We start from the raw sequence: 26,793 nt of genomic DNA, 5'->3' as shown, positions 1-26,793 counted from the left end.
TGGGCTCGCCCTATGTAAGTGAATCTGCAAATCTATGACAGCACATTATCACAAACACACTCAAGGGCTGGGACACACAACAACTGCGTATACAAAAATCAATGTGAACTGCCTAAGCCATACTGTGGTGGATGATGACTTTGAGAACAGTAAGGAAGAGGGTACCCCGGATATGTCTGCAAAGAGCATTTCTTGTCACAGGGATTGCTGCAGCTAATGTTCCTGGAGAAAGCGAGTACTTTTCCATCAGGAAAGTGCACATAGCAGGAATGCAGTATTAATATTGAATGCACTCATACTTAATTTCCATAGCAACCAATGAATGATAGTCATGACATCAGCAATTCTCAGACATAAGATGTTCTGTAAGAGATTTAATCGTTATACCAGAAATTAACCACCAGTGCTTTTACAGAAAGCTAAAATCCTTGTGGACAGAATCCACATACAAAGTAACATAACATAAGAGCTCTAATCCAAATAAAATATTTTCAGGGGCTGTTGGAGAAGCTCTTAATGCAAACATTACTAAATAGAAGTATTGCTTATATTAACATTTTCAGAAAACAAAAAGGGATGATGGTACAGCAAATTAAACAAAAAATCAAAAAACTTTCCCTCTTCACCTCTGATTTTTATGTTCTCTTTCACTGATGGTGGTTTTTGGTATCTCAAGTTAAACAGAAAGCAATCGACAGAAGAACAAGTCACATAGCAAAACATCCTTACAACTTGAAAAATGCTTGAGAAACTTTATTCTTTTTCAACATTTTAAACTTTTTTCAACTTCATCTAAAAATGAACAACTCAAGTTACCATATTAAGTGTTTGTGGTGAAGCTGTCAGTCCTACTGTCATCCCCCAAATATATGCTACTGAAATAGCTCCTATAAAACATCAAGGGGTCATATATCAGGTCAGAAACATTGCTGATGAGAAACAAAACAGATCTACCATCTCTGTCCTAGTACAAGAAATAATGCCCTCATTTTCTTTGTTTATTTTCATTTCTTTCACAAATACTGACTGACTCAGTTTTCAAAATTTCAAAGTTCAACAATAATAGCTGGCAAAAAGATCCTTCACCAGAGCTCCTTCTACCTAGACAACTCACTCATGCCACTTTTGTTTCAAGTCTGGTAATATGCTATTACAATCTTTCTTTGAAACAGACTCAGCTACACAAATAATTGGGCGTTCCCTCTGTATCTGCAGATGTTCACATGTGCTGTTTACTTTGCAATAACAGATTAGGTTCTTCGGATTACATTTGAAACTAGACAGACACAGAAAATGAGCTTACTTGAAGTCTTGTCCAAGGTGTCCTGTGCTAGGTAACTAGCTGCCACAGAGAAGAGCACACCAGCATTCCTTGGTACTTTTCCTAGAGGCAGCAACATTCCTCTTTCTTCCTCTCTGTAAGTTCTGGGGTATTAGTTGCAACAGTAAGACTGACTACTTGACATCTGTATAGATATGCTTCTGGGATTGGCATTGCTCAAGATTTAAAGCCTGAGCTCCAAAGTTTCACAGTGAAATGCTGTCTTGCAACTAGACATAAGCTTAAATCCAGAAACCCTGGATACGTCTTAAAGCTGAGCTACTTTTCTGCTCACTTCTGTAAGATTTACATTCCAATGCTGAACACTTTATTTCCCTCCTCTCACACCCATGCTCCTGTCTTTTTTAATTTATCAGTTTGAAACAGATGTTTGCTTAGACAACAGAAATTCTATGATTAAGCCTCAACAAGGTTTAATTTTGACTACTCAAAGCTATAGGTTAGTTAGGATGCTATGCACATCACTAGAAATCAAAATGTCTCATCAACCTGTTAAACACCCCAAAAAAGGAGCTGTAGTAGCCTAAGCCTGCTAAGTGTCTATGAATAGTGTGGATCAAAAGAATCTAAAGCAGTATCCATACCGGTAGTTCTTTGTGTCTTTCACTTCACATCCACCTAAGAGCCACAATGTACATTTCACTTACTGATTCTCACATGACATTTATCATTGTGAACAGAAACAACACTGTGAGGGAATAACAAACATTTCCCGTTAGGAATATTGAAGACAAGGTACCAAAGTTCAATACAGGATATACAAATGCTATATTCTTCATATTCTTACCAATCCCTAAAATGAGGCAGAGAAGGAACTCAGGAGGTTATGTAGGACAGCATTTGCCTCAGGGCAGGATCTACTTCCACATCTACATCAGAGCATTCAGCCTTGAAGGATTATGACATTTCTGTAACTAGAGATCAATAGGCTGCACCTTCTACTCTGTAGTTTATATGCCTCACTGTTAGAACGGAACGTTATTTTGCCAAGCTGTTACTGCTAATGCCTATCCTAAATTTCCCTTGATGAGGTTTTCTCCTAGCCCCTTCCCAGCTTCACACATGTACTGTCAGACTTCGGTTTTTCATTGCTTGCTGTGATGTGCAAGTCCTACTTTTCCAGGAATTCAACATTCTTAAATAAATTTAAAACTTTCTCTTAAAAAAATAAAAGAAAAAGTAGAAGAAAATCAAGTGTTGATAGCACCAAGTTTCATACACACACTGCACAGGTGTAGTCAGTCTGCACCTTTTCTTCAAGTCCTGCAAAAAATTCAGTTTCCATGTATGACACTGGAGATCCCCTAATTTTAAAAAAACAGAATTAAAAAGTATAACCCAACGAGAACTTTGATTTACAACACCTAAATTACATTTAAAATGAATATTTCTGCGAGGACATCCAAACCATTTTTATGGCTCTAAATGTTAACTGTCATCTTTAAAACAACTTGAAGTTTATGAAACTATTTCAGAATTTGACCTTGGCCAAAGACAGGAGGTTTTTAAAACTGAGCTAGAAGCCTCATTTAAAATTCCTTGTTTGCAAGGCTCTTCAAACACAACTAAGGATTGGACACGAGAGTGAAACGTTTAAACATTAGGGATTGCGTTACATACCTTTTAATTGTGACAAAAATGCATAGGAATATATTGTAGGCAAGCATCACACCTTCCATTACAGTCACCATTCTTTTATAATTACCTGTCTTCAAGCCTTTTTCCTGTGATGTTATATGCTGCAGGATTTTAAAATGTACCATTGCTTGCTGAGGGTTAGCATTCAACAGAACGGTCATTGTTCATTGCTAACATCAGTTCGTGCCTTCAGAGGTAGGGATTTCTAGTGTTTAATGTGTAAGGCTGTGCAACATTGCAGAAATCAGCAGATTTGTCACATTAACTTCTTAAAAATACTTAACATAGTTTCCAAAGACTATTCAAGTATCTCAAGCTTTTACAGTCAAAAATATCACATGCCTAACTTAAAGGCACTTCAGTATCAACATGCTGGTAAATCCTTCCACAGCTACTATTATTTCAAAGTAGAAGTGCACTTAAGGCACAGAACAAAAGCCACAGCTACCTGTGCTGGTACCAGTCTTTCTGACCTGGTGGAACAGAATGGCATGCAAGCTGTATTTATAAACTTACTAAAAGTAAGAGGTAATTCTAAATGTGAGATTTATAAATGTGACGTTAAGCAATGAAGTCCAATATGCAAATTCCCAAACTAAAGAAGACAATTGGGAAGCTATGAGTGGTGTGAGAGCACAAAGCAAAGTGAAAGAAATGGCCTATCTCCTACGGATAGTGGTTTCAGCAGGGCCACATATGGCTTAATGACATAACACACTGTTGGGTCATCCCAGGGACCCCAGGGATGAGAACTGACACTCACAGGTCCCAGTGAGCATACTCCCAGGCCTCAGTGCCAGTTGGTCCCTTTTCTTCTGTCTCTGCTTGAAAACAGGGTAACACAGTGCCTTACAGACATCTCCTACTAAAGCAAGGCTTACATAGGAAACAGTGGAAGAGTATTTGCTCTGAAAAGTCAATTCTTTTATATGTGAAAGTACAACTCTATCCATACAATTTTTATTTATCAACACTAACACAGAAATCAAGATCCAGTGGAAAGGCTAACTTGAGTGATAGCAGGCACTCAGAAGAAAACCCTGGACTTCAGAGATAGAAATGTGGTTTGTAACTCTCCCACATGGGCTTTTTTCACTGATGTACCTAGTCTTTCAGTTGGAATAAACAGAATAAAAAAATACAAGTAAACTTGCAGGCTGTAGGCAACAGTAGCTTTAGATATTTAAGGTCAAAGGAGACCGACCACCAAAAACATGACAGTGACAGTAATTAAGTTATCCAAAATGCACACAACTGTTGTGTCTTCTACAACCACAACAATCAGCTGTTAATATTCTGTTTAACATGTCCAGTTGGTTAGAACCACTAAGAATTTGCAAATGTTTGGTTTGTTTAGTTCTGTTAGGTAGGAGGAAATGACCTAATTTTTCTGATATAAATTTCACAGGCCAGTTACTCTAAAGTACATTTGTATGAATGAAAACCACTTACCCAGAGGGACACTCGAAAAGGCATTTCAGACAAAAGAAGCCCTAGTGTCAAATATTTTAGTCATTATAACATAGAACAGCTGCATGTTCTCAGTGAGGTAGTGTCTGGAGCAAGAAAGCAAATTTGAAAATGTGTATGTCAATGAACTTCAATTTTTTTGCAATTGTGATGTATACAATTGTGTAGAAATAAATTATAGCACTGATAAGCACAGCTGTAATGTCTGTTAGAATAATACACTTCTGAATAGTTTAAAATACAATGTCTTCATCTAAGCCCCCTATGTCTTGCATGTATCTGGCACAGTTTTTCTCTCAGAGGAAGGATTCGCTACTGAAACACAGTATTTACTTCTCAGTTTGTTAGGACAGTGGAAAAAAGAATTTCCCCCTGAAAATACTCTTCTGCACAGATTTTCCAGCAGATGTACCAGTGCCCCATTTAATAACAGGGCAACTCTTGTTGTACATCTATAAAAGCTGCAATGTATCATGCTTCCAACACCACTGAAGTTAGGAGAGCAACACCATTTAGGTTCCCGATGGAATAGCAAAAGTCTGCAAGTCACACTTTTCTAAACACATCTTTTTTATACCTTTGCTGACAGACAGGCACCTGTCTCTGCTGATGCAGTGAAGTGCAAAAAACCCATTCAGTCATACACTCCAGCATCTTTCAACGTGCATTTGAAGCAGTTTACACAGAAGAACGTTACAGGAAAGTCAGTAGCCATTGCACAGCCCTACTTTGAATGTGTCAGATTACCACCACAAGTATGGTCAGAATTCCAACACAGAGAACAGCTATCTGTAAATACCTCACACACATGAAGATCACTGAGAAAATATGATCAGTAGCTGGTTACACGTAACGCAGCCTCACCAACTAGTGGAAAAACAGACTGTTAAACAGAGTTTAAAAAGAGTGTCATTGTCTTAAAGTAACAGTACACACCCATGATTATCATCATCTCCAAATTTATGAGCACAGCACTGGAAAGAACAACATGATAGGTTTTACCAACACTTTCCACAGAGCATCTTCTCTACCAAAACAAAGGCAATCCATAGGTTTATCAGATTTGTTCAAAATTCAACAGCACACTTAAGGACTTTAACAATAAGGATCAGTGTGGACATCGCCCAGGAAGAGCTTCAAGAACCATGCCAACATAGAAAACCTTTCAATAACATTAAATGTGCTTGCAGTACAGCATCCTCAAAGCTACTGGAGACCCTGTCCAACACTAATGGAGTGAAGCCTGGAGGCAGGATGAAATCCTATTTGCAACATGACTTTCAAAGTGCTTCCACATGTTCTGTAATGTCTAGAAAAGGATAAATCAGCGCTAGCACTCTACAAACATCCCAGCTCTCGGCAAAATATAAATGCCCAAAGGCAAGAAGTTAAAACACAAACCAACTTAAGAGAGTGACATATATCTTGGTCTTTTTCTTTTACAAAAGAAACGGAGAGCAAATTTTCCCTAACACTTGCACAAGTCTCCTCTCTCTCGAGGAAAAAAATAAAAAAAAAAAAGATAATATTAGTCTTACCTAAATAAAATAGCAGCATTAGGAGAAACATGCACAGCCACTACTACATTAGTTTCGTGTACTTTACTTTCAAACAGAAAACCTTACAGACAGCTGCAGAATATTTATTAACAATTCTCAGGTCTTCACTGAGCACAGGTAAAATTTTCATAATCCCTGCAAAAGCCAGACTCTGGTCTTGCCACTCAGTTACACTTTGAGCTCCAAAGACTTATAGATGATGATTTTTAGGGAGTGGGCAAAGCAGTTCATAATGAATAAGGACAGACTTACACCACCCCGAAACTATTAAACTGTGGTTGAGCAGCTACTTTACAAGCAACAGACCACTCTAGAATTCCTACTGAGGAACTTGAAGAAAATTAAGGCATTTTCACCATCTTTCAGATTTGAATGCACTCCTATTCATTAACCATTTCCCCCAAAATATCTCAGTTTATCCTCTTCATTGAGGAGCATCAGGAAGAAAAGTCACCCCATCAGACATTTAAGGACACAGGAGATGGCATACTTTTCCTGGAATGTATGAATTTAAAAAAAATACCCAAGAACAGCGTAACAGGATACTCTTCTTCAATAGGACGAAGTTCTATTCTTTCTGTGAGCAAAATATAGTGCCACCCACTAAACCAATGACTCTACATGTGGTTTATCTCGTTCGCTCACAATGGCATACTTCCTGCCTGCATCTATTAAACACCAGTTAACACCCACTTTGCCTCTCAAGCCTAATAAAAATTTCCACTTTGTCCATATCAAGGCACAGTATTTTGGATGATAAATTCTAATCAAATAAGGTATAACGCCTCTTAATATCAAACTGTTCTGAATTTAAGTTTTCATCTAATTGCAAATTCTTTAAATATTAATAGTTTACCATTCTGACCAAACCAAGAAACGTATGTAGAGATGTGTTCAGCTTAGAGTATTTTTCCAAAGAACAAATTAAATTAATTCAGTGAATTCCAACTAAAAGTGGACTAATAAGTGTAAATAAGTCCTATTATGATGACAGGATGCAAAGATTCATCCATTTGTATGCCTTTTCAGCACAGAATAGCTCAAAACCCTTTTTTGACTTTGGGTACATGTGCCCAGAATAGATGAATGCTTTATTTAATACAGGAAGCATTTGTCATTAGAAGTGCAAGTCCTGACTGAGAGTTTTAGAAAAAGTCAGTCTTTAAACAGCGAGCAGTGGTTCACACTCTTTGTGTTCAGTAAAGGATTGAAAAAGTTTGAATAAAACTTAATGCCTAGAAATTGAGCACGTTGCTTTTCATCCTGTATAATGCCTAAATTATGAAAAAATAACCATCCTCAAACTTACAACTCTTTTCTCTCCTAGACTGTGCTAAACCTTAATCTAAGTTTGAGCTTCCACAGAGCAGTTACTTTCAAAGCTTTGGCAAAACACCATCTCTGTTTAGCATTAAATTACAGTTCCTTCCTTTTAGCAGAAAAATAACACAAGACAAAGACAAATCAGCAAGCAATCACAATATACAAGAAATGTTGTACACACTTGAGTATATGTAAAAGCAACTACAATAGAGCATAACCTAGTGTGAAAGTTACTTCAAACTTACTATATATCTGCACAAATCCACAGCTTCACAAAAATATGAAACAGTCAGTTTCAAGAGTTCCACCTAGCAACATCACATGTTTAACTATCAGACAGAATTACTTTAAGCATAATAAAGATAAAAATTAATAAAAGGTCCTTAGGCATCAGAACCATAGACTGTGTTTCTTGTACATACATATTTAATCCATTAGCTTTCCCCAAGTGTCATCTGCTTCCAATTTATTGTAGATCTAGTATTAGTGTACCTTTAGGAGAAAGCTTTTGATTACAAGGGGAGTATATGCAACAAGACACCTTAAATTTTATACTCATTTCTATTATGGTATTTCTTAAGTATTAATATTAAATATTATTCTAAAATATTAAAATACAGTTTCTGAAAAAGGGGGGGAAGCAGAATTGGACAAAGGAAAGAAAATACCTATTTATAATACTCTCATAATCTGGAAGAAGTTATCAGAATTCAAAAAGGTAATTTCAGTTTCACGTGTATTAACAGTCTGTAAAATAAACACACACAAAATTGTAGCATAGAAGGCATTCTCAGAAGTTAGCAAGTGCTTCTAACCTCATGCACTGGTCAAAACTCCAGGTGTTACTTGACAATGTTTTCACTTCTCAAGAGGAAGGACTGCTTTCCAATCACAACCCACCACTTACCTTACAAGTCAAACCGTAACTGCAACTACACTTTCAACTTAGAGAACTGAGTACCCTTCCATGCAGTTCAAGAGGTCTATCATTTCTGCTCTTCCAGAAAAATGAAGACAAATATTGTATTATTCCCCTGCCTAGCTACCTGATTTATTTCAACTAGATAATGATGTAGGATATCTCACACTGATTTTCCGAGGCACTTGTTACACGAGTCACCTGGTTTTAACAAAAAAGCCATATCCTTTGCAACGAGAGCTGACTGTAAAACAGGTGTGTAACGAAGCATGCTGCTGGTTATGCTTGCCAAAAAAACCCCAAATTATAATTCACGGCAAGAGTACCTCATGGATACCCGAAAGAAAGGCAGAAACTCTTACCTTAACAGGAAAACTGCACTTGCCAGTACGAACGCCTTCTTCATCAGTCTGCCACTGATGGGGCCTGCTGGCCTCTGGGACATAGACATCTTTCTTTCTCCTAAAGCTTTGCCGTAATTTGTTCATTTCTCAGATTTTCACGTCCTAGAAGAAGAAAAAATAAGGATACTGCCAATAGGTACCAAACACACATTTAGCCACTTTGGGTCAATCACTATCATGACAAATGTCCCTGTGAAAAATCTGAGCTTTTGCAAAGATGAACAGAAGTACCTGTGAAAGGAGAATATTTTGAACAATGATTCAGAGAAAAGTCAGATATTCACTTCAAAGCAGAAAACGCAAATCCATATTATTTGTTAAGTAACTTTCCACAGCAACTGAAACATTAGACCCAGAAATAACTATTACTGGGAGCATAAGGTTACCTAAAATAGATGAAGGAGAGGCTCTAAAGAGTGATGAGCATGAAAACCTGTCTCCCCAAATTTGAACACCTACCTAAAGCAACCAAGCAGGACAACAGTAGCACAAGCTTACAAGGCACTCGTGCAAGGCAAGGATTCATAGCTCTAAAACTGCTCCTAAATTAGGTGCTTCTGCTGTTCTTTAAGTATGAGAGAGAGTTTCATGCTTTTACTGAGTGGAACAGTCCAGCCCTTGCTTAGTCTACTGGTAGAAGTTCTTACATTTAAATGAGAAATTAACTTCTTCAAAAGGGGAAAATAGTTCTGTAATCACGCTTCCAAAGCCTAGAATTCGAAGCTTTTTATATGCTATTCTCTTATGTATCAATTTCTATATACAAGTCAGTCTATACTTCAGACATGCTCATCCTTATTGGATTCAAATTACAATTAGCCAAGACACTATTGGAGAAATTACTACTAATAAAAAGACTCAATATTCAGTGTAAGGGCAGGGATAGGAAGTTGCTCAAGGATTCTCAACCAAAATTATCTAGTTATAAAGAAGCGTTAACTTCATTCCTTCATAGCTGCAAAATGCCTGACATTACTAGTAACCTAAAATATTTTCTTGAATTTACTTAGGCAGATTCAAAGATTAGAACATATGTGCAAAATAAAAAACATGCACATTTCTTACCACTGAACAAGCTGAAGGAGCAGCTCTCTCCTGCTTTCAGCTGGGACAGAGTTAATTTTCTTCCTAGTAGCTGGTATAGTGCTGTGTTTTGGATTTAGGCTGAGAATAATGTTGATAACACACTGATGTTTTAGTTGTTGCTAAAGAGTGTTTATACTGAATCAAGGTCTTTTCTGCTTCTCACCCCACCCTACCATTGAATGGGCTGCAGGGCACCAAAAGTTGTGAGGGGACAAAGCTGGGACAGCTGATTCCAGCTGACCACAGAGATATTCCATACCATATGGCATCATGCTCAACATGTAAAAGTTGGGAAAGCAGGAAGCGGGGACGTTTGGAGCAATGGTGTTTGTCCATTACATGTGATGGAGCCCTGCTTTCCTGGGGATCGCTGAACACCTGGCCTGCCCACGGGAAGCAGTGAATGAATTCTTTTTTCTCTTTGCTTGCCTTTTTTTTAGCTTTTGTTTTACCTATTAAACTGCCTTTATCTCACCTTTTCTCACTTTTGCTCTTCTGATTCTCTCCCCCATCCCATCATGGCAAATGAGCAAACAGCTGTGTGAGGCTTAGTCGTCATCTGGGGCTAAACCACAACACTCCTCTATAAACACGGTTTATTTTATTTTACAAGCCAAGAACCATTTTAAAATCTTTGAACTTGCAAAGCCAATTCTCTAAGTTTTAAGAGGAGTTGCAAGGATTTATTCTCCATTAAGGCTTAGAGAGGCATTATAGCAATATAGTTATGTATTTTGCTCTACAAACTGCAGATGGAGGAGTCTAGGCACCACTCAGTCTAAAAGGAAACAACACATTATACACGTCCTGCAGCTCACAAGGACAGACACACACTCTTGCCCCTGCTGCAGACTGGCAGTGCCACAGCATGATGAGCAAAACTGCTGCTCCAGCTGCTTCAGTGAAGAGCACAGGAGTGTGGCCAGTGCATGGCCCACAGCCCAGCTGCCTGACCCTGCACTCGGAGAGTGAGAAATGGGCACGGATACTCCATTCTGCCAAAAGGGGTAACAGACCCTTAAACCAATACAGTCAGATGCAGTAAGACTAATGTGCCAGTTTCAAATTTCAAGGTAACTCTGAGCCTAGAAAACTTCAGTGAACAACGAAACAGGAACTGAACACAGCACACAGCCACTGCATCGCCTGTGAAAAACCACAGTCTAATTGTCTTATCATAACATTTGCTTATGTGAGCATTCTGTAGGACTTCTCCCTCCTGGGCATTGCTTTTGCCCATGAGACTGGTGCCTTATCAGTCATTTATTCTGACCAGGAATCTCAATCCACAGGGGAGGATGAGAATAGGAGTTTCTCAACTACACTTTCTATGAGAAGCTGAAGTGGCATTTTGCCCAAAGTATTTCCCTTTCAATGAAAAACAAACCCATTTTCCTTCATATTGTAATTTTGAGGTCACACTGGCAACAAGCAACTGAAAAATAGTTTATTCTATTTGATAGAAATGCTGACAAATAGCAAAATTAATTTCTGGTCAGGCAACCAGTGAGCTCTCTCCAATGCCCACACTTGAGTTTTCTGAAATGCAAAGACTTATGAGTAGGCTGCAAAGCAGTCTGTCCTACAAGCACCTAATTTGCTGATAACATGCATGTCTGCCCCATATAACTAGAACTGTCATCTGATGGGAAAGTGTTAAGTAGAACAATTCACACAGGTTGAGTATTTGAGGATTTAGGAGAGAAGCACATGACTTGCTACAATTTAAGAGCTGAAATTTTTACTAATTTTGTCTGGAGCTCAAAACCCCTGCGGTCTAAAGAAAGATGAGTGAGAGTTTTCTACTTGAATTCTTTGCATTTCCATACAAGCATAGCATGCTTGCTAACACAACAGACACCAGCCTAGGCTGCAACAAGCTATCAGGATATTTTCTACTAAACAGACAGCATCACTGATATTGTACAAAGTTCTATACTGTTTTGGGATTATGTAAGATGAAAGTTATCTGTCTCTGACATTTTTATATTTAGCAACTCAGTTTTGTCCTCTAATTAAAAGTGTTTTAAAATCACCCAAGAAGAAACAAATCAAACCACCAAAACTACTATTTCCTTTTCAGTTTTACAAATCCAGCTTGGACCCAGAGAGTGAGACGACAATGGAAAAACAGTATTTGAGGATAAAGCTGGTGAGAAGCCAAGACAGGGAACTCAAAATCTAATTAAATCACAAAACATAACATTACATCAGAGACAAACTGCTAATAAAGACTGAAAGCACTGAGATCTGCTGGAGAAAAGAGGAAACAGAGCCACTTTGGGTCCTGGTACATTTCAAGGTTATCTCTAACAGGCAGTTTACTGCAGAACGGCTCAATATTTGAATGGTCACGTCCACTGGAGGAAAAAAAACAAAACAAAACCACCTATACAACATGAAGACCTTCATCACTTTTGCAATCCAAGAGATTACAATATGAGACTGAACATTAGACCAGTTCCCAAAGCACCATACAAGCACCTACAAAAGGCATTAAAAAGACAAGTGAGTTTTAAAATTTCTGTTGCCATTTATTTTTATGCAAATTGTTATATTTTGGAAACAGAACTCCTAAGCCAATTTAAGGAGAGCTTTAGCACTATTATTCTTTTGACCAGCAGAAAAGCTACCATTTACGCCTGTATCAGTCCACTGACAGCTCAGGGGCAGGGTTGTCAGAAACAGAGACAGAAACAACACTGTCACGGATAAAAATGCATGTTGAAGCACCCTTGGCTTCATTGGCTTATGCATCGTCAGGTTATGGCTGCAGAACAAATGACTGCAAGATAAACCAGCATGTTAATTCATGTCTTGCTAGCTGCTCTGCTGTGCAAGTGTGTTCACTTTTACCCTTCAGTAAGCACAAGCCAGCAATTTACCCTTCAATGAGAGATGGGTAAACTTTCATATTAACTGAAGTTAGATCAGGTGAAAGCTGCTGATGATGCAAATTTGGAGCTCAGCTTGCCTTGCAACAGTTTACCTTTAGGTAAGCCGTTCATTTAGATTTTGCATGAATGTTTTTTGTATAGCAGTTGCAGCTACAAGGGGATCCAAGCTATAGAATCTGCAGGGCAGAAGGACAATATGAGTACCTGAATTGTGTCCATAAATTTAATTGCTTAGATTTTAAGCCAGGGCGTACTACATATTTCACCCTAAGCAACCACTTACAGTTTCAACGCCGAGGACAAAGAAACAGCACAAACCCATTTTTTAATCTTTCTTCTGAACTCTAGCCTTCACAAAGGTTATTTAATCTGCATTCAATTATCTGTTATCTTTTCTGTTTGCAATGGAAAAGGACAAAAACTAGTATTTAGTCTTCAGCCAGTTTTTTAAAAAACATTCAAAGGGTTTGAGATTACTTTTGTTTTCTTTCAGAATTTAATACTGCTTCCTATTTACTTTACTAATTTAGAAAAAAGAAAGTCATGGGTCAAATAAGGGCAAAGTACCTTCTGCCTGCAACAAATACAGAGTACCTGGGGGCAGGAGGGAACACCCGCCTCCCCACTCCCCCCACCCCGGGGTTCCATCCTCCTGATTTATAGTACAAAGTCCTCTTGCAAGCCTGAACTACCAGCAGTAGTATTGACACTTGAATCAAATTCCTAGAAGCGTGCATTTCTAACAGCAGGGAAATATAGTTTTAAGAACAATGTGTTATAGGGATCATTCTAAAATTTACAAACCTCCATCATAAAACTAATTCAATTAACATGTTACTATCAGATTAAGCAATTAAAAAAAAAACAACAAAAAAGCCTCATTCACACCTCTATTGCCTGCTGGACACACACAGGTGAAGTATAAGCAAATGCACAGCTATCAGCTCCTATGTGCTCTTCCCCAGTGAAATGCACCTAACACTGATGAAGGAACAAGCCAAAAAGAGCCTGAAACCTAGAGCAAGATCATCCATCTCTAATGTGGATTTTGCATAACAAATACCAGGCATTTTTCGACATCAAAGGTTTCTGAATCAAGATGCATTTTTCCTGCCAAAGCTACCTGATACTTCAGACCTAAGAAGACATGCAAATTATCTTAATTTCATTGAAAAAAACGTGTTGCCCTAACCTCCTTACCAGGAAAACACTTCAGAAAACATTCCTCTGCATGGCTGTGAAGACCTGTATCCTTAGAAAACTCGGTGGCTCTGAGTTGTTGTGCAAGCACAACCTGGTCACACCTGCTCACAGGCTAATGGTTAACAGCTATCTTTTGAGCATTATCAAAATTTGAATCTTATTACAAAATCCATAAGGGTCTGCATCAGGAAATGCACACAGTCCACACTTCTGTATTCCAGAGGAGTATTCCACATTTCTTTTTCCTATAAAAGTCAGTTCCCTGCTGACACTTCAGCGTTATTGTAGGTCTTGGCTATAACCAGGACACTAGGACATCAGCAAGGAAATATGCTTGTTTCAGGTCATTTTCTTGGGATGATATTTGGGTTTGGCAGGCCTACCTGCAGTACAAGCACAAATAAGAAAGAAGCAGTTCAAAACATTTAGATCTATTTTGCTTTCTAATGTACAGTTTGAATCCCTAAATTTAAGACGACAATGTAAGAACATTTCATTTACAACAAAGAGGCAGGCTAAGAAAGCAAGTCGATTGCTGCCAAGGTAAATAGTCTGTCCCTGTCTATTATGAAGCTGCCAGAATAGAGTTTTACTTTTCTGAAAAATCCTTTTTAAGCATTGCTGCTAAACAAACGGCCTCCCCTCCTCTCCCACTTACACAGTACAAAAACATGTAATGTCCTATCTCTCCAAGCCTACTGCAAAGGTTAGCCAAAACTTGCTGCAATTGCCCTGCAACAGCTTCTCTGCAATTATTCACCAGCACAAGAACACAGAGTACCCTTATCTTCTAAGGAAGAAAAGGTCACCTCATGTGTCAGATTTTGAATGCAGAACTTTGAGCCTTTTTGTAAGTTTAGATCCCATAAAATCTAATTAAATCCAGTACTGTCAGACTGAAGCAAATGAAGGCATGTAACCATATGAGCATGCTCACTAAAACGTTAACAGTCCTGCTTTCACAATCCAGTATGACTAACCACATTATTCACCACATGGCTTTCCAACCCATTTACCCTTTCATTACCCAATTATGATCTAATAATACAACACTACAAGTAAGCATTCTAAGACATCAAAATATGCATAAAGATGAAGCATTTCTTCATTTGTTGAGTGAATAAATACATTTTGTTGTTGTTATCATTATTATTTAGAATTCAAATTAAGGGGATTTTCCTTTTGGACATAAACAAAGTATTGGATACATAATTAAAAGACTACTGAAACAAATATACCAGATGTAGAAAACTCACCTTCCAGCAGATGTTCAAGTAATATTTAGATCATACTTTGAAAACACAACAGAAATTGAAACCTCAAAATATTTATATAAGACCAAAGAGGTCAGAGCTGTGACAATTATGTCTCTGACAGCATTTTTAGAAATCGTGATGCATTGTCATCATAAGCTGTGAGGTACTAACCATCCTCTCAAACCCATCACATATCTTGCTGTCTCATTGCTGAGCTATCATGAGAGCACACCACAGCTGTTTTCAGAGCACTTTAACAAGTCTATTTGTACCATGGATGAGGGTGGAAGGACAGGAAAAAACAATGTTATGACAGCAACATCTTACTGGCAAAAGCCAGAGTTAAACAAAAATTGCAGACAGCTTATGAAATACCAGGAAATGAAATAATGAGCTGTACTGCAATACACTGTTAACAACTCTGGGGCTAAAACATTCAGCTACTAGAGGCCCTATCCTCTAGGATTTTGTAAAATAAGCTAGACTTTTCAAACATAAATAGCCCCAGACTACATCAATTAAATACAGTACTCAGTATTCCACAATGTTATGTAACAGAAATACCACCACACAAACACTCAGACTCTTAAACTCTCACAAAAATACAAGTTTGATCATTGCAAGGCAGAAGTTATTCCTAAAGATATGCAATGCTGGTTCCAGCAGTTGTAAGAGAAATAATTTGCCTCTCACAAACCTGTGAAGTTCAGCAAATGAAAGCAAGTAAGACTCATTATCTCCATCAATAACTATTCTAAAGCAAATGTACCAATTCATCGGACACCACAGCAACTACAAGCTCTGACTACGGTCCTATAGAATATGCTAAGAGGTTTAAGTGCAGATATATAAGGCAGTAATCCTCTTGTTTTGTAGGTTCACCCTAAAAATACCCTGCAGACTGTCAGTCACCAGTGTAAAGCAGGTCTCCTAAACACTTTATGTGATACAAAGCTAATTGAACTATATTATCTATAATAACTGAAAATAAGTAAATGTTTAGCAAAGAAACACTAGCCATGCCTTGTGGAAAGATGTTCAAGTCATTTTGCTTTGTAGCTCATCTGCACACATGTGAAGAATTTTAACTAATCAAGGCACATCATTTCCAAGTGAATCATTTACATTAAGGGTAGATACGTATCAGACAACTCAATGGTTTTCAAACACGAACATCTCAGTTTAAAAGGTATCCTTACAAATATATGCTGAATTTTGAAATGAAATTAGATATTAAAGAAAGTACAAAAAGGGCTGAAAGAGCAGAAAAATATGTCCCTTATTCACCCAAATCCAAGACCTGAGAGGTGCAGAAAGGTAACAAGGATAGCAAGGACTATATCAACACCTTCTGTTCAAGGACAGATTAGATACATCAAAAGTCTTCACCTCAGAAAAGCAATTTGCTAGTGGGGAAAGACAGAAAAACTACAGTATCACACATGTTAGAAAATTAAATTACGATTTTCCAATTCTTATGTTGTAGAAACAACAAAAAACAATAGAATTCTCCAGCAGCCCAGGTTTCAATAAAAAGATATTTCCTCATGATACAGAATTAACTTGCACAATTTCTAGCTCTGGGAAATTTTACAAAATAAAAATAAAAAGGGATTAAAAAACACACACACAGAGTTTAATTATTTGATCAAAACTTCCAAAGGCTATAGTGGAGGTGCAGCCTTCCATTCAGGAAATCACCCAGTCCAATCTGACCAGCTGGGAAGTCTTACTTCATGTCTGCCTTAACCTTCTATTCTTCCTTGGGATCCAACACCGGATCAAGAGAATTACTGTGCTATGGAGCCTTTGTTGTGAACCAGTACAACTCACAAGCTGGTTTCCCTTCACAGCCAATTCAGCTGCCCAAACCCCCATGTCGCAGCTGTCACAGCACCACAGCAGAGTTGTTAGCTCACAGCTACGTCTGGACCACCAAGAGCTGGCTCACTACAGGTGGCAAGGATCTCCCTTTCCCAAACCCACAGAAGGAGAAGTTTCTGTAGCTCAAGACATTCAAATGAAATGAATTCATATATTCCAGATAGCCCACAAAATTTGAATTACTGTGGCAACAACCCATGGGTGCACTAGTCAATCTCAATTACAGAATGAAAGTTAGCCTAAACTGCCACAAAGTTTGTCATTCACAGAATGACGGATGACTCCTTGTTATACCATTACTGCAGTGGCCCAAGCACTTCAGTCAGTCACTGCCTGGCAGCTGTTACATGGCAGTCCAAGACACTTCCATCGCTCCCATCCTCCAACAGTTAGATAAATATAATTAAGGTCCTTTTATCTGTGCATTTTCCTCAGCTTGTTCACGCTAAATCAACCACACTTTTGACTGCAGCCAATGCAGAGAAGGAGGCTGAGTGTCACAAAAGGCATTTTAATATTAATTTATAACTCAAAGTGAAATTCTGAAGGCTTTGCAACATGCTTTTGTGGGAAATGGCAGGTTTTGTTCATAAAAATGAGCCTAGAGGAAAGATGCAGCAACTTTTTCTGACTGTCAGAATATCAGAAAATCATTTGATCATCCCTTATTAAGCCTAACAACACAAAAAGTTCACATAATCATGGGCAGAATCTTCTTACAGAACCCACTCTTGTGTCCACCATAGTAACTATGGTTGACTTGTAAGAACACAAATTTTTCTTCACACAAATCTTATTTATTATATTAGGAATTAAAATTAACATTTGTACACCTGTCCAAGTGCAAGTTTTGAGTTTTCCATAACTCTTTTCTCATAATAACTCTTCACAAAATATTACAAGGAACTAGCATGATTATTTCCCAAATCCCTTTTACACAAACATAATCAAATCAGAAGCTAGCTTAACAAAGCCAGACAGATACAAGCTATAAATTCTTTTAGGCACACAGGATGCAATGTTTTCTGAATTCCCTCACCAGTTAAATACCTTAAAAAATATTTTGCACCCTCTCTAGGGTGCTAATACAAGCCACATGTTTCATCACCCACAGAAGAATTCACACAACATCTAAGGAATCTGTTACCATAGTCCCTATGAGAGGTCTCTAAATAGGGTATTCTAACACAATTCCAGCTTTCTGGTACAATTTTGTATATAGACAACTAGCATTCCTTATGATTAGACATAAGTAAAACCTCATTTCATGCCTAATGGTTCCTGTGTCTGCTTATTGAAAAGCCTTAAGATCCAAGCACAACTTCCGTGGCACACTTAGTGATTTTGAAAATTACATATAGCAACATAACTGAAGAAATATGTTTTATAAGCATTTACCTTAATAAAATCCTGATCTGTGTAATTTTGTGCAAAAAAAATCCCCAAACCCAAGTATGGTAGAATCAGTTATCAGAACATGAAGTTCATACAACAATAGCAAGAATACAATGACTTGGTGACTTACGTTTTGGTTTTTTCCCCCTCAGGTTCTGCAATAATAGTTTTCTTAAAAATCCCTCTCTCAAAATCCTTCTCGCTTGAAACTATAACCTTGATTCCATGGTTATAAAAAATATGAAGCTATGGGCTGAAAAAAAAAGAGAGATGATAAGGTCAAGTCCAACAGGGGCTATAAAAGGTTTCATCTGAGAACTTATGTCCTTTTCTCCCTGTACCTAAAAAGACAATGGATTTTTAGATTATTTCAAGTGTTTCTTTTAAAGAACAATGCCACAATCTGGAATTATTACACCATTATACTGATTTGCAACAACTCCAGTCAAGGTTGGATTTTCCTCAGTCGAACTGGGGAGGATTTGGGTGGTAGATTTTACCGGTCAAAAAAAATTAAGGGATAAAAAGACAAATCAATCATACTGCATTTAAGGTTTTGGATTTTTTGGAAGAACTCCAAGTCACATTTTTAACACTAGCTGTTATAAACAGATGCATACTTCCCTCCCCACTCCCTCTTCCTATCACTTGGCATTTAAAGCCTTTTGCTTGTGAGGATAGTAATCCTCACAAAGTTGGTCTTTATGGAGACAGGAGATAGGAATTTAACTGCTATTGCTACTAAATCTCACAGGCACTGTTTTTTTAAACACTGATAGTAATCTCTGAGACATTTCCTTTCACAGAAATTACCAGATTTCATGATGATCACTAAAATTAGTAACACATTATTGATAATCAGCAATAATGTATTATGAATCCACAATTACATGCTCGGTGAGAATTATCACATAAAGCTTGAGACATCTATAAATCCAGGGGTCCCCCTCCGAACTGGTTATTTATACTCCCATTAAACTCAGTGAAGAGAAAACACAGCTCAGTTATACAAACCCACTTTAAGTATACCTAACAATGAAAATATATTTTTCTAACTAAATAACTCTGTAGGCATCCAAAGAGATAGTTTCTACCCTTTTCACCTAAAATCAATTCGTAATTAATCATTACAAAATTCCTTAATGATAATGAAGATTTTTTTTAATCAAAATATTAATCAAAAAATGGAAGCAATATGTTCAATTCTCTAACAATCTAGTCAACATATTTGGTTTTCTGAGACCACAGTGAGATCTTAATTTCAGCCTACAAGCAATATTTAAACCAGTTAGTCCAATATAACATTCCGGGGTGGGGTAAAATCTCATTTCACTACCTGAGACAGACTGCTCCAAACTTGTAGAACTGCTTTACCTACCAAATACACTACAAGCACTCACATCAGCATTTTATCCCCTAGTCAAAATTAAATCTATGGTAGTTGAGAACACAAGCCACTCTTTGGCTTAGGGTATAATGGATTCAGTCTTACTCTACCACTTTCCTCGTGATAAAATATTGGGATCTTAATTCAACTTTTTTCTGTTTGCTTTCTCTTACCCATGAATTTCAATTGTTAGCATACAGGTTTTATTATCTCTTTCAAGATCAGCACAGACCTTCTGCTACAAAAAACCAAACATGCATTAAAAGCCAGAATGAGCCTTTGAATGTGTGTTTTCTTCACAAGTTGTATCACGTCTCAAAATCAATGTTAAGAAAAGGCCAGAATGTGCATTCCACTGAAATTGTCTGCAGAATCTAGAAATTAAGACCAAAAGTGTTCTTAGTGCAATAAGACACAGAACACCTATTACTGAGATGAAGTTTATCCAACTGCACTTTAATAGTTGACCAGTTCAAAAGACAAAGTTTAGACGTGCATCTCAAAATGTTAGTGTTGCCTTTCAGGGTCCCAGTTTATCTATACAAAGAGCTAAGACTTTCACCTATTTCCATGAATACCAAAATCCCAAAAATACTCACATTCACAAAACTCCTGTTTCACTGTTGCTATGAATAGTTCTGCCATCTAAATGATTCTAAACTACTTCATTTATTTTAGCCCTGATCTGTAAATAAATGGTACATTTAAGAAAAACAGCAAAAGAGCATGGAAAAAGTGCCTTTTATCACAAAAGCAATATCTGCTGAATTAACTCAGAAATATCTCAAGCCACCAGTAAAGCACATTTCATCAGCTAGGACTGCTAAGAGCTACAGAAATATTGCATATTGTGCTGCAGTTGAGCATCTATTAACTTTATTTAGAATAAGGGGGCAGCTGAGACATGGAAAAAAGACAAAGATATTCATTATTTGGCTTTTTTGTCACAGCTGTTCAAACTCAGGAATAAAATCCAATATTAATATCACTCTGAACTACAGATATAAGTAGTTTTCTTATTGGTATAGAAATTACCTTTCTCACTCCTGTCTTGATCTTAAGCAAAGTAGGATGCTGTGCGAACACGGGATCATGCTTCCATCTCCTTCAGAAAGTTAAACATATCCCACAGCTACATAGCCGGTCATGTTCTCCCAGAGGGAGATCAGGCTGCCCAAGAGTCAGTACAGGAGTACAGGCAGGGCTGCCAAAAACAGTGGCAATTCAGTAGCTCCAGTGCTGCCAGCAGTCCTCACGAACACACCAGTCTGACTGAATGACCTCAGCTAGGCTGGATCTGTGAAATCCACTGATGTCTCTCACCTTTCTAAATGAAATGTTGTTGACTACAGTAAAGCAGCTACAATGATGTACTGCAACACATACAGTTCGGTGGCAGAGAGTTCCAAAAAGTGCACTGCCCATAAGTAACACATGCTGGAAAACCACACAGCTGCAATAGCCTCTTGAATCATAGACTAGCTGTCATCTTTCCAACTTTAAATTACTTGGCAAAAGACCAAGAAAAGTCAAACAGGAAATAAGAAGGAAAAATTGTTTTCATTCTCATGTCCATCAGAGCAATCAATGAAGCTTCAAGCTCAGCACAGACAGAAATATCACCCAAGGACCCTGAAATCCTGCACCCCTTTCTACATCTACAGCAAAGCACACTGCTACCAGTTACTCCTCAAAAACCAGACACAGCACAGAGCAAGTGGCAGACCAAAGTAACCAAGGCATCACTCAAACGAGTTTCCTCTGGATAATATATTCAGATTCTACCACGGCCATATTGTGCGTTGCCTGCCGATGGAGGGTCACAGTGGCAAGCAACAAATTTCACTGCTGTTATGGATGAGCTTGACATAGAAGCAATATGAGCTCTACAGTCCAGGCAAGTAGGAAATTGTGCCGCTGCTGCTGCCCAGGTTGACAGATGAAATAATGTGCCCTGTGTAGCCGTCTTGGTACAGAGAACATCACCTTACCTCCACAAAAGACAGCTGCCTCCTGGGGCGGCAACAGAGCTTGGCAGCAGAAGACAGGATGAAGAGGAAGGCAGTCTAAAAACGCCTGCAATGTAACAGCTGGCACCCAGCAGCAGGGCAGGCATGACAGGGACTCAGTGAAAAGGACAGTCCAGAAAACTTTTAAAAAGTAAATCCTTACACAATGTGTAGTTTTCCCTTACACAATAGGCAGCATATACAACATTGACAATGTGGATAACACCATTTAGAATGTCAAAAATTATTTAGGAGACAACACCACCTTTCTTCACAGCGAATCAATTATACATTCCTTAATTACAATTCCTCTATGTACATTAACCTTCACCTTATCTACTACATTCACAGAAACAGAACTTATAAGGAAGGCATAAAAATAGTGAGTTGGTGACACAGGTACTGTATTGAGGTAGAAAGTGAGCTTATTCCGCTCTAGGAAAATCAGATTTCCGAAGGAATTGTCATAATTCCTTCTTGCTGGCAAATTCCACAAGAGTGGATCTTGACCACAACCCCTGCTTATGTCCCTTTGACATTACCAAAGTCATAACATTTCACTTGGCCAGAAAATATCGGTACACATGGCAGAACTTAGGAAGTCCACTCAAACTGCACCACTTTTCCAGCAGCTTTAGCAATCTTCACTCCTGGTTAACTGATGGCAACTAGTGTCTTACAAAAATCAACAAAGCACTACCAAACCAAAGGTTGCCTACATCAGAATGTGTTGGGTCTCCCTACTTACATTTTCTAGCACTTGCTGGGTGTTAAGTACCTCACATTACTTCTTAAAGGTCAGATTTAATTCCAAAGGCTGATCATCTACTAGGTACACTGCAATTATCTTTATTACAGAGCTGTCCTTCTACTGCTTATGGTTTGTTGTCTATTTTCCCAGCTCGAACTTCACCTCCTGATATCACCTACACAGCAGCACCTTACCTGCAGCTTTCTAGAGCTGCACACATCACACCAAACAAACTGCTAGCATGACATAAAGGCAGTGGTCTCCTCTGCTGGTATTATTTTTTGGAAAAGGAGAGTGTTCTCAGACAAGAACTACAGAACTCCTCATCTGCTAGAAGAGGTTTCTTTCGACATCCATCGCAGTTTAACCACTGTAGATAGAGATGCATTTATACAAACCCTTTCCTTCTGAATACAAGCATAAATACACAGCTTTGCCAAGAGTGAGACTTTAGAAGTTGGATTCCTACTCGGAAAGGGCGACATCACAGAACTTACATAAACCAGGAGGAGAAAAAGCCAAGTAGCTATTACATATGTTTCTCTGGCCAACTTAGTCCCATGACAGTAAAATTAATCAAGTGTCTACAGGCATTTGAATCACGTGCCTCAAAAAGTACTGTTGGAAGCCACAAACCACCCTTCCTCAAAGTTCACACTAAGCACATTTAAGAGTAACACCCAACTGATATTTTGCAGTGGTCAGGCAAAGTTGATAAATTCATAAATATCAACCAAAAAGATCAATTATCAATGCAATAGCATGTTCTTCAGTTATCATACTCAATATTTTCAATAACTAAGGCTTCTTCAAGGAAATCTATCAAGTTGCAAAAGTAATAACACAATCATTTCTAAGGGCAGCCTAGTTTAATCACTCCTTTTTTATTAAGGAGAGATGAAGTATTTTAACAAATTTAGAATTCTTATATTCTTATTGTTCCCTCACAGTCTATAAGAAAATACTCTACAAAGAAAGGGGCTACATTCGCAAAAATCAGGTTCTCCTTTTCCACCTCTCTCTGTTGTGAAACCACTGGAAGTTCACCACCAGCATTGTTTATATAGGGATTATACAGAAACATTTTTATAAAGTACACAGTGTCTGACTACACAAGCCGACAAAACTCCCTCGGTCTTGAGTTTGAGCAATGCCAACGTTATTAAGTGACAACAGTTTCCAGTACACTCATATTCACGTTGCCTATTGGAAGTTCCTTGTCACAAGAGGGGGTTGCAGTCCATGCATCATGTCTGACAGCTACTGTGGGTTTTTCCATGTTCAGTCCTCATTTTCTTTACTGTACTTGATCCTTCTGTAGTCAAGCTTAATTCGAGGGTGAGTCCTGTCTTGGTCCATTAACTTGCATTTTAGAAGCTTCTCAAGATTAAACACTGCAGCCATCCTGACTGGAAGTAGACTTACTAGTGTTACAAAATGAAACCTCCTTAACCATGAAACTACAGCAGAAAGAATAGGATGAAATTCAGCATACCCAGGATTGCAAACCCTAAAGCTGACAAGCCACCACAACTACAGAAATTTTTATTCCCATGACTCAGTATTTAAAAAATGTATGTATTCGATATGTATTGAGTTTGTGAACTACACCAGGCCTTCCTTATTAGTCATATAACTTCTCTCTCCCTCAAATCTTACAGAAAAGAACTAAAGCTGAAGGTGACAGAATAACTTCAGAGTCTGGAATTAAATGCTTTGATGGCCTCTAACATGAACTTCTGAAATGCAACGAGCTGCTGTAACAAAGCCAACTGAGGTTATCTTGGATTGTCCTACAACCACACCCAGGAATGCAACGCATGCCAAAACTCAACAGTTGGTCACCGACGTAGGCGCAGGAAGAATCACAATGCGCACTGAGTCAGTTTCTCACCACTGGAATAATACATTTAGGCGGATTTGCTATAAATATGTAGTTCTGTAGATACAGGAGGAGATTGCAGCCATATGTAGGAGATCCAAATACTAATTACATGCAAAGTTTCAGCAATACAAAATTAAGGAATAAGAAGAGATTCAGGAAATGGCCTGCTTTAAGGCACACGGTCTGCATGTTCTGAACTCTCACAAAAAGAGAGCAATCAAGAAACAAGGCTGTGGAAAAAAATCAGAGGTTTGGGCTACAAATTACCCTTGTCTACTGCATATCAATGCATACAACTCCGTTACTGAATTTCTCTTTTCTAGATAAAACAGGTAAAATACGTGTGAAAAAAAAAAATTATCTGGTAGCAGACGGCCCTGTAACACAGGACATAAGGATGAAGTGTTTGTCACACTGTCAGGCTAAGGAGCATCAGCATCCTCCCTAGAGGCTCCAGTTTTGCACTGCAAGCAAAACTCTGCAGCAAGAGACATTTCCATGTTTTCTGTCTCAGAGAGGGGCTGCAAGACTTGCACTTATTCTGCCTCATTTCTAGCCTGCTTCTGCAGTGGAAAAAAAAATACAGGTTACAGACTTGACAACACGCTCAGAGTGAATATATGCTTTATTAAAATGAACTTCTATAATTCCTGATCTAGTGATAATTTCCAGAAAAACTGAGATTAATCTTTAATAGTTCCAGTATTTTTAAAATACTGCAAGTTAAAACTTGGGACATCAGTGCTGATCAGGTATGCCAATTCTATCCTTCCTTATTAATTAATAAGGCAAAAAAAAAATCCCAAAATATTTGAATTAACATGTAAATTAACTTCACAGAATATACCTAAAATCTGCCCACATGTAGGACCATATTCATAGATGAACACAGATGATCTGCTCCAGTTTTTGCGGTTAAACTGCTCTTACTTGAATCTTTTTTGTTGTTTGTTTGTTTCATTTTGGGGGGAGGGTTGTTCTACTAAGAATATTTTTACTTTTCAAAATGTTCTCTGTAGTTAAGTGTCTGTTCTCGAAGAAGGAGTTTTAAAATTTCAGTATTGTTACGGCCCTCGTCTAGAAGCCACCCTGGACTTAAGAAACAATTAATATCGGAATAGAATAAAAATTATCTTACATTTCACAAGTCAGGACATCTAAAGCAAGTTTGTAAGTTTTTTTCCTGAAGGGGTAGAGGGGTGGGGATAGTGCAGGACAGGGCTATTTGACACACTAATCTCCCTGATGCTGGAAAGAAGGTTAGAAAGCATTCCTAAAATATTGGATAGTCTTGACTTCACAGTAGGAAGCTACATTTCCTGCTGGATAATAATATCACATTATGTTGGTAAAATTAAAATAGCTACAGCACATGAAGCTCTCAGTAGAGCTCCCCTTCTGCTTGAAGGGAGACTCGGGAAAGTACCAAGGGAATAGCAACGCACCAGCAAGAGGCATGACTGAACACCTCTGCCAAATCTAAGCATCCCAGGTTGATGACCATCGTGCAAAGTTAACCCATGCTCACCCCGGTGCAAAATCAGAACCAAGTCTTCTGACACTAATTCTCTTTCTTACAATTATTTTGGGAATGGGAACAAAAAGAAACAATGTGGTTTTTGTAGATATAGTTACTCAGAGATTATGGGAGCAGACAGTGTGTGTCAGTATTACTGACTATGGATTATGTCCACAAGGACTAAAACATGAATAAAAAGAAATTACTTCATCATTGGCACAGCTATTGCTAAGTGACATCTTATCCAGCTTTTACAGTGGTGAATTACTGACAGGCATCACAGAAGAAATAGATTTTGAGTAGAAGTCTCAATATTACTAGCATTATGGATCAGCTTAATGAGGGTGATGTCTAAAAGCGAATTCGAGCAAGGCTCAAATCTTCAAAACAAAGAAACATTTAAAAGTATCTACTAAATACAATGTAAAAAACCCCAGTGTATATTTAATAAATTTCAAATGTTCAAACTGTTTCAACATATCAGCAACTAGTAACCTTTTCTAAATGTATTATAAGCAGTTAAAGATTCTCACCCTGCATACAATTAGAAGTACCAGGTAAAGATCTAACTAAAGTAAAAGGTTTAGGTAGAGATGAGTTCAGAGAACTAGAAAAGTGCTTCTACACGATATTCTCAGCTACATCAGGATACACATTTTAAAAAGGAGTAAACTTCCCGAGGATGCCTCACAATTAATTTATAATCTTTCATAGAATCTCTCAAATTTTAAAACTCACAAAGTTTTAAGATAGAAAGATGTGGTATTCAGTTTTTAAGAAATGATGGGGACATTCACAAGCTTAGTTCAGGGAATAAACATATTACACAACTGGTCAAAGAAAGCAGAACTGACTGTTGTACCTAA

General features: G+C 37.9%; 1 protein-coding gene across 19 annotated transcripts in view; it reads right to left on the bottom strand.

The window, feature by feature from the left end:
- NUMB (NUMB endocytic adaptor protein) overlaps positions 1–26,793 on the bottom strand; it is a 90,646-nt gene that overhangs the window by 26,040 nt on the left and 37,813 nt on the right. For 13 of the 19 annotated variants that reach the window (XM_064658191.1, XM_064658189.1, XM_064658209.1 and 10 more), the window contains exons 2-3: positions 18,507–18,629; positions 8,614–8,757 (exon numbers count right to left, since the gene is read on the bottom strand). In XM_064658191.1, the coding sequence (XP_064514261.1) occupies positions 8,614–8,739 (126 nt within the window). In that variant the 5' untranslated portion in view covers positions 8,740–8,757; positions 18,507–18,629. Of the gene's footprint in view, positions 1–8,613; positions 8,758–12,730; positions 12,815–13,838; positions 13,954–18,506; positions 18,630–26,793 lie in introns of those variants that run through there. The other 6 variants (XM_064658193.1, XM_064658208.1, XM_064658194.1 and 3 more) reach the window with 4 other exon arrangements.

Source organism: Pseudopipra pipra, chromosome 6 (assembly GCF_036250125.1).
Source record: "Pseudopipra pipra isolate bDixPip1 chromosome 6, bDixPip1.hap1, whole genome shotgun sequence".
NCBI lineage: Eukaryota > Metazoa > Chordata > Aves > Passeriformes > Pipridae > Pseudopipra > Pseudopipra pipra.
Note: the sequence above shows the minus strand (reverse complement) of the source record. Positions and strands in the feature narration are given on the sequence as shown.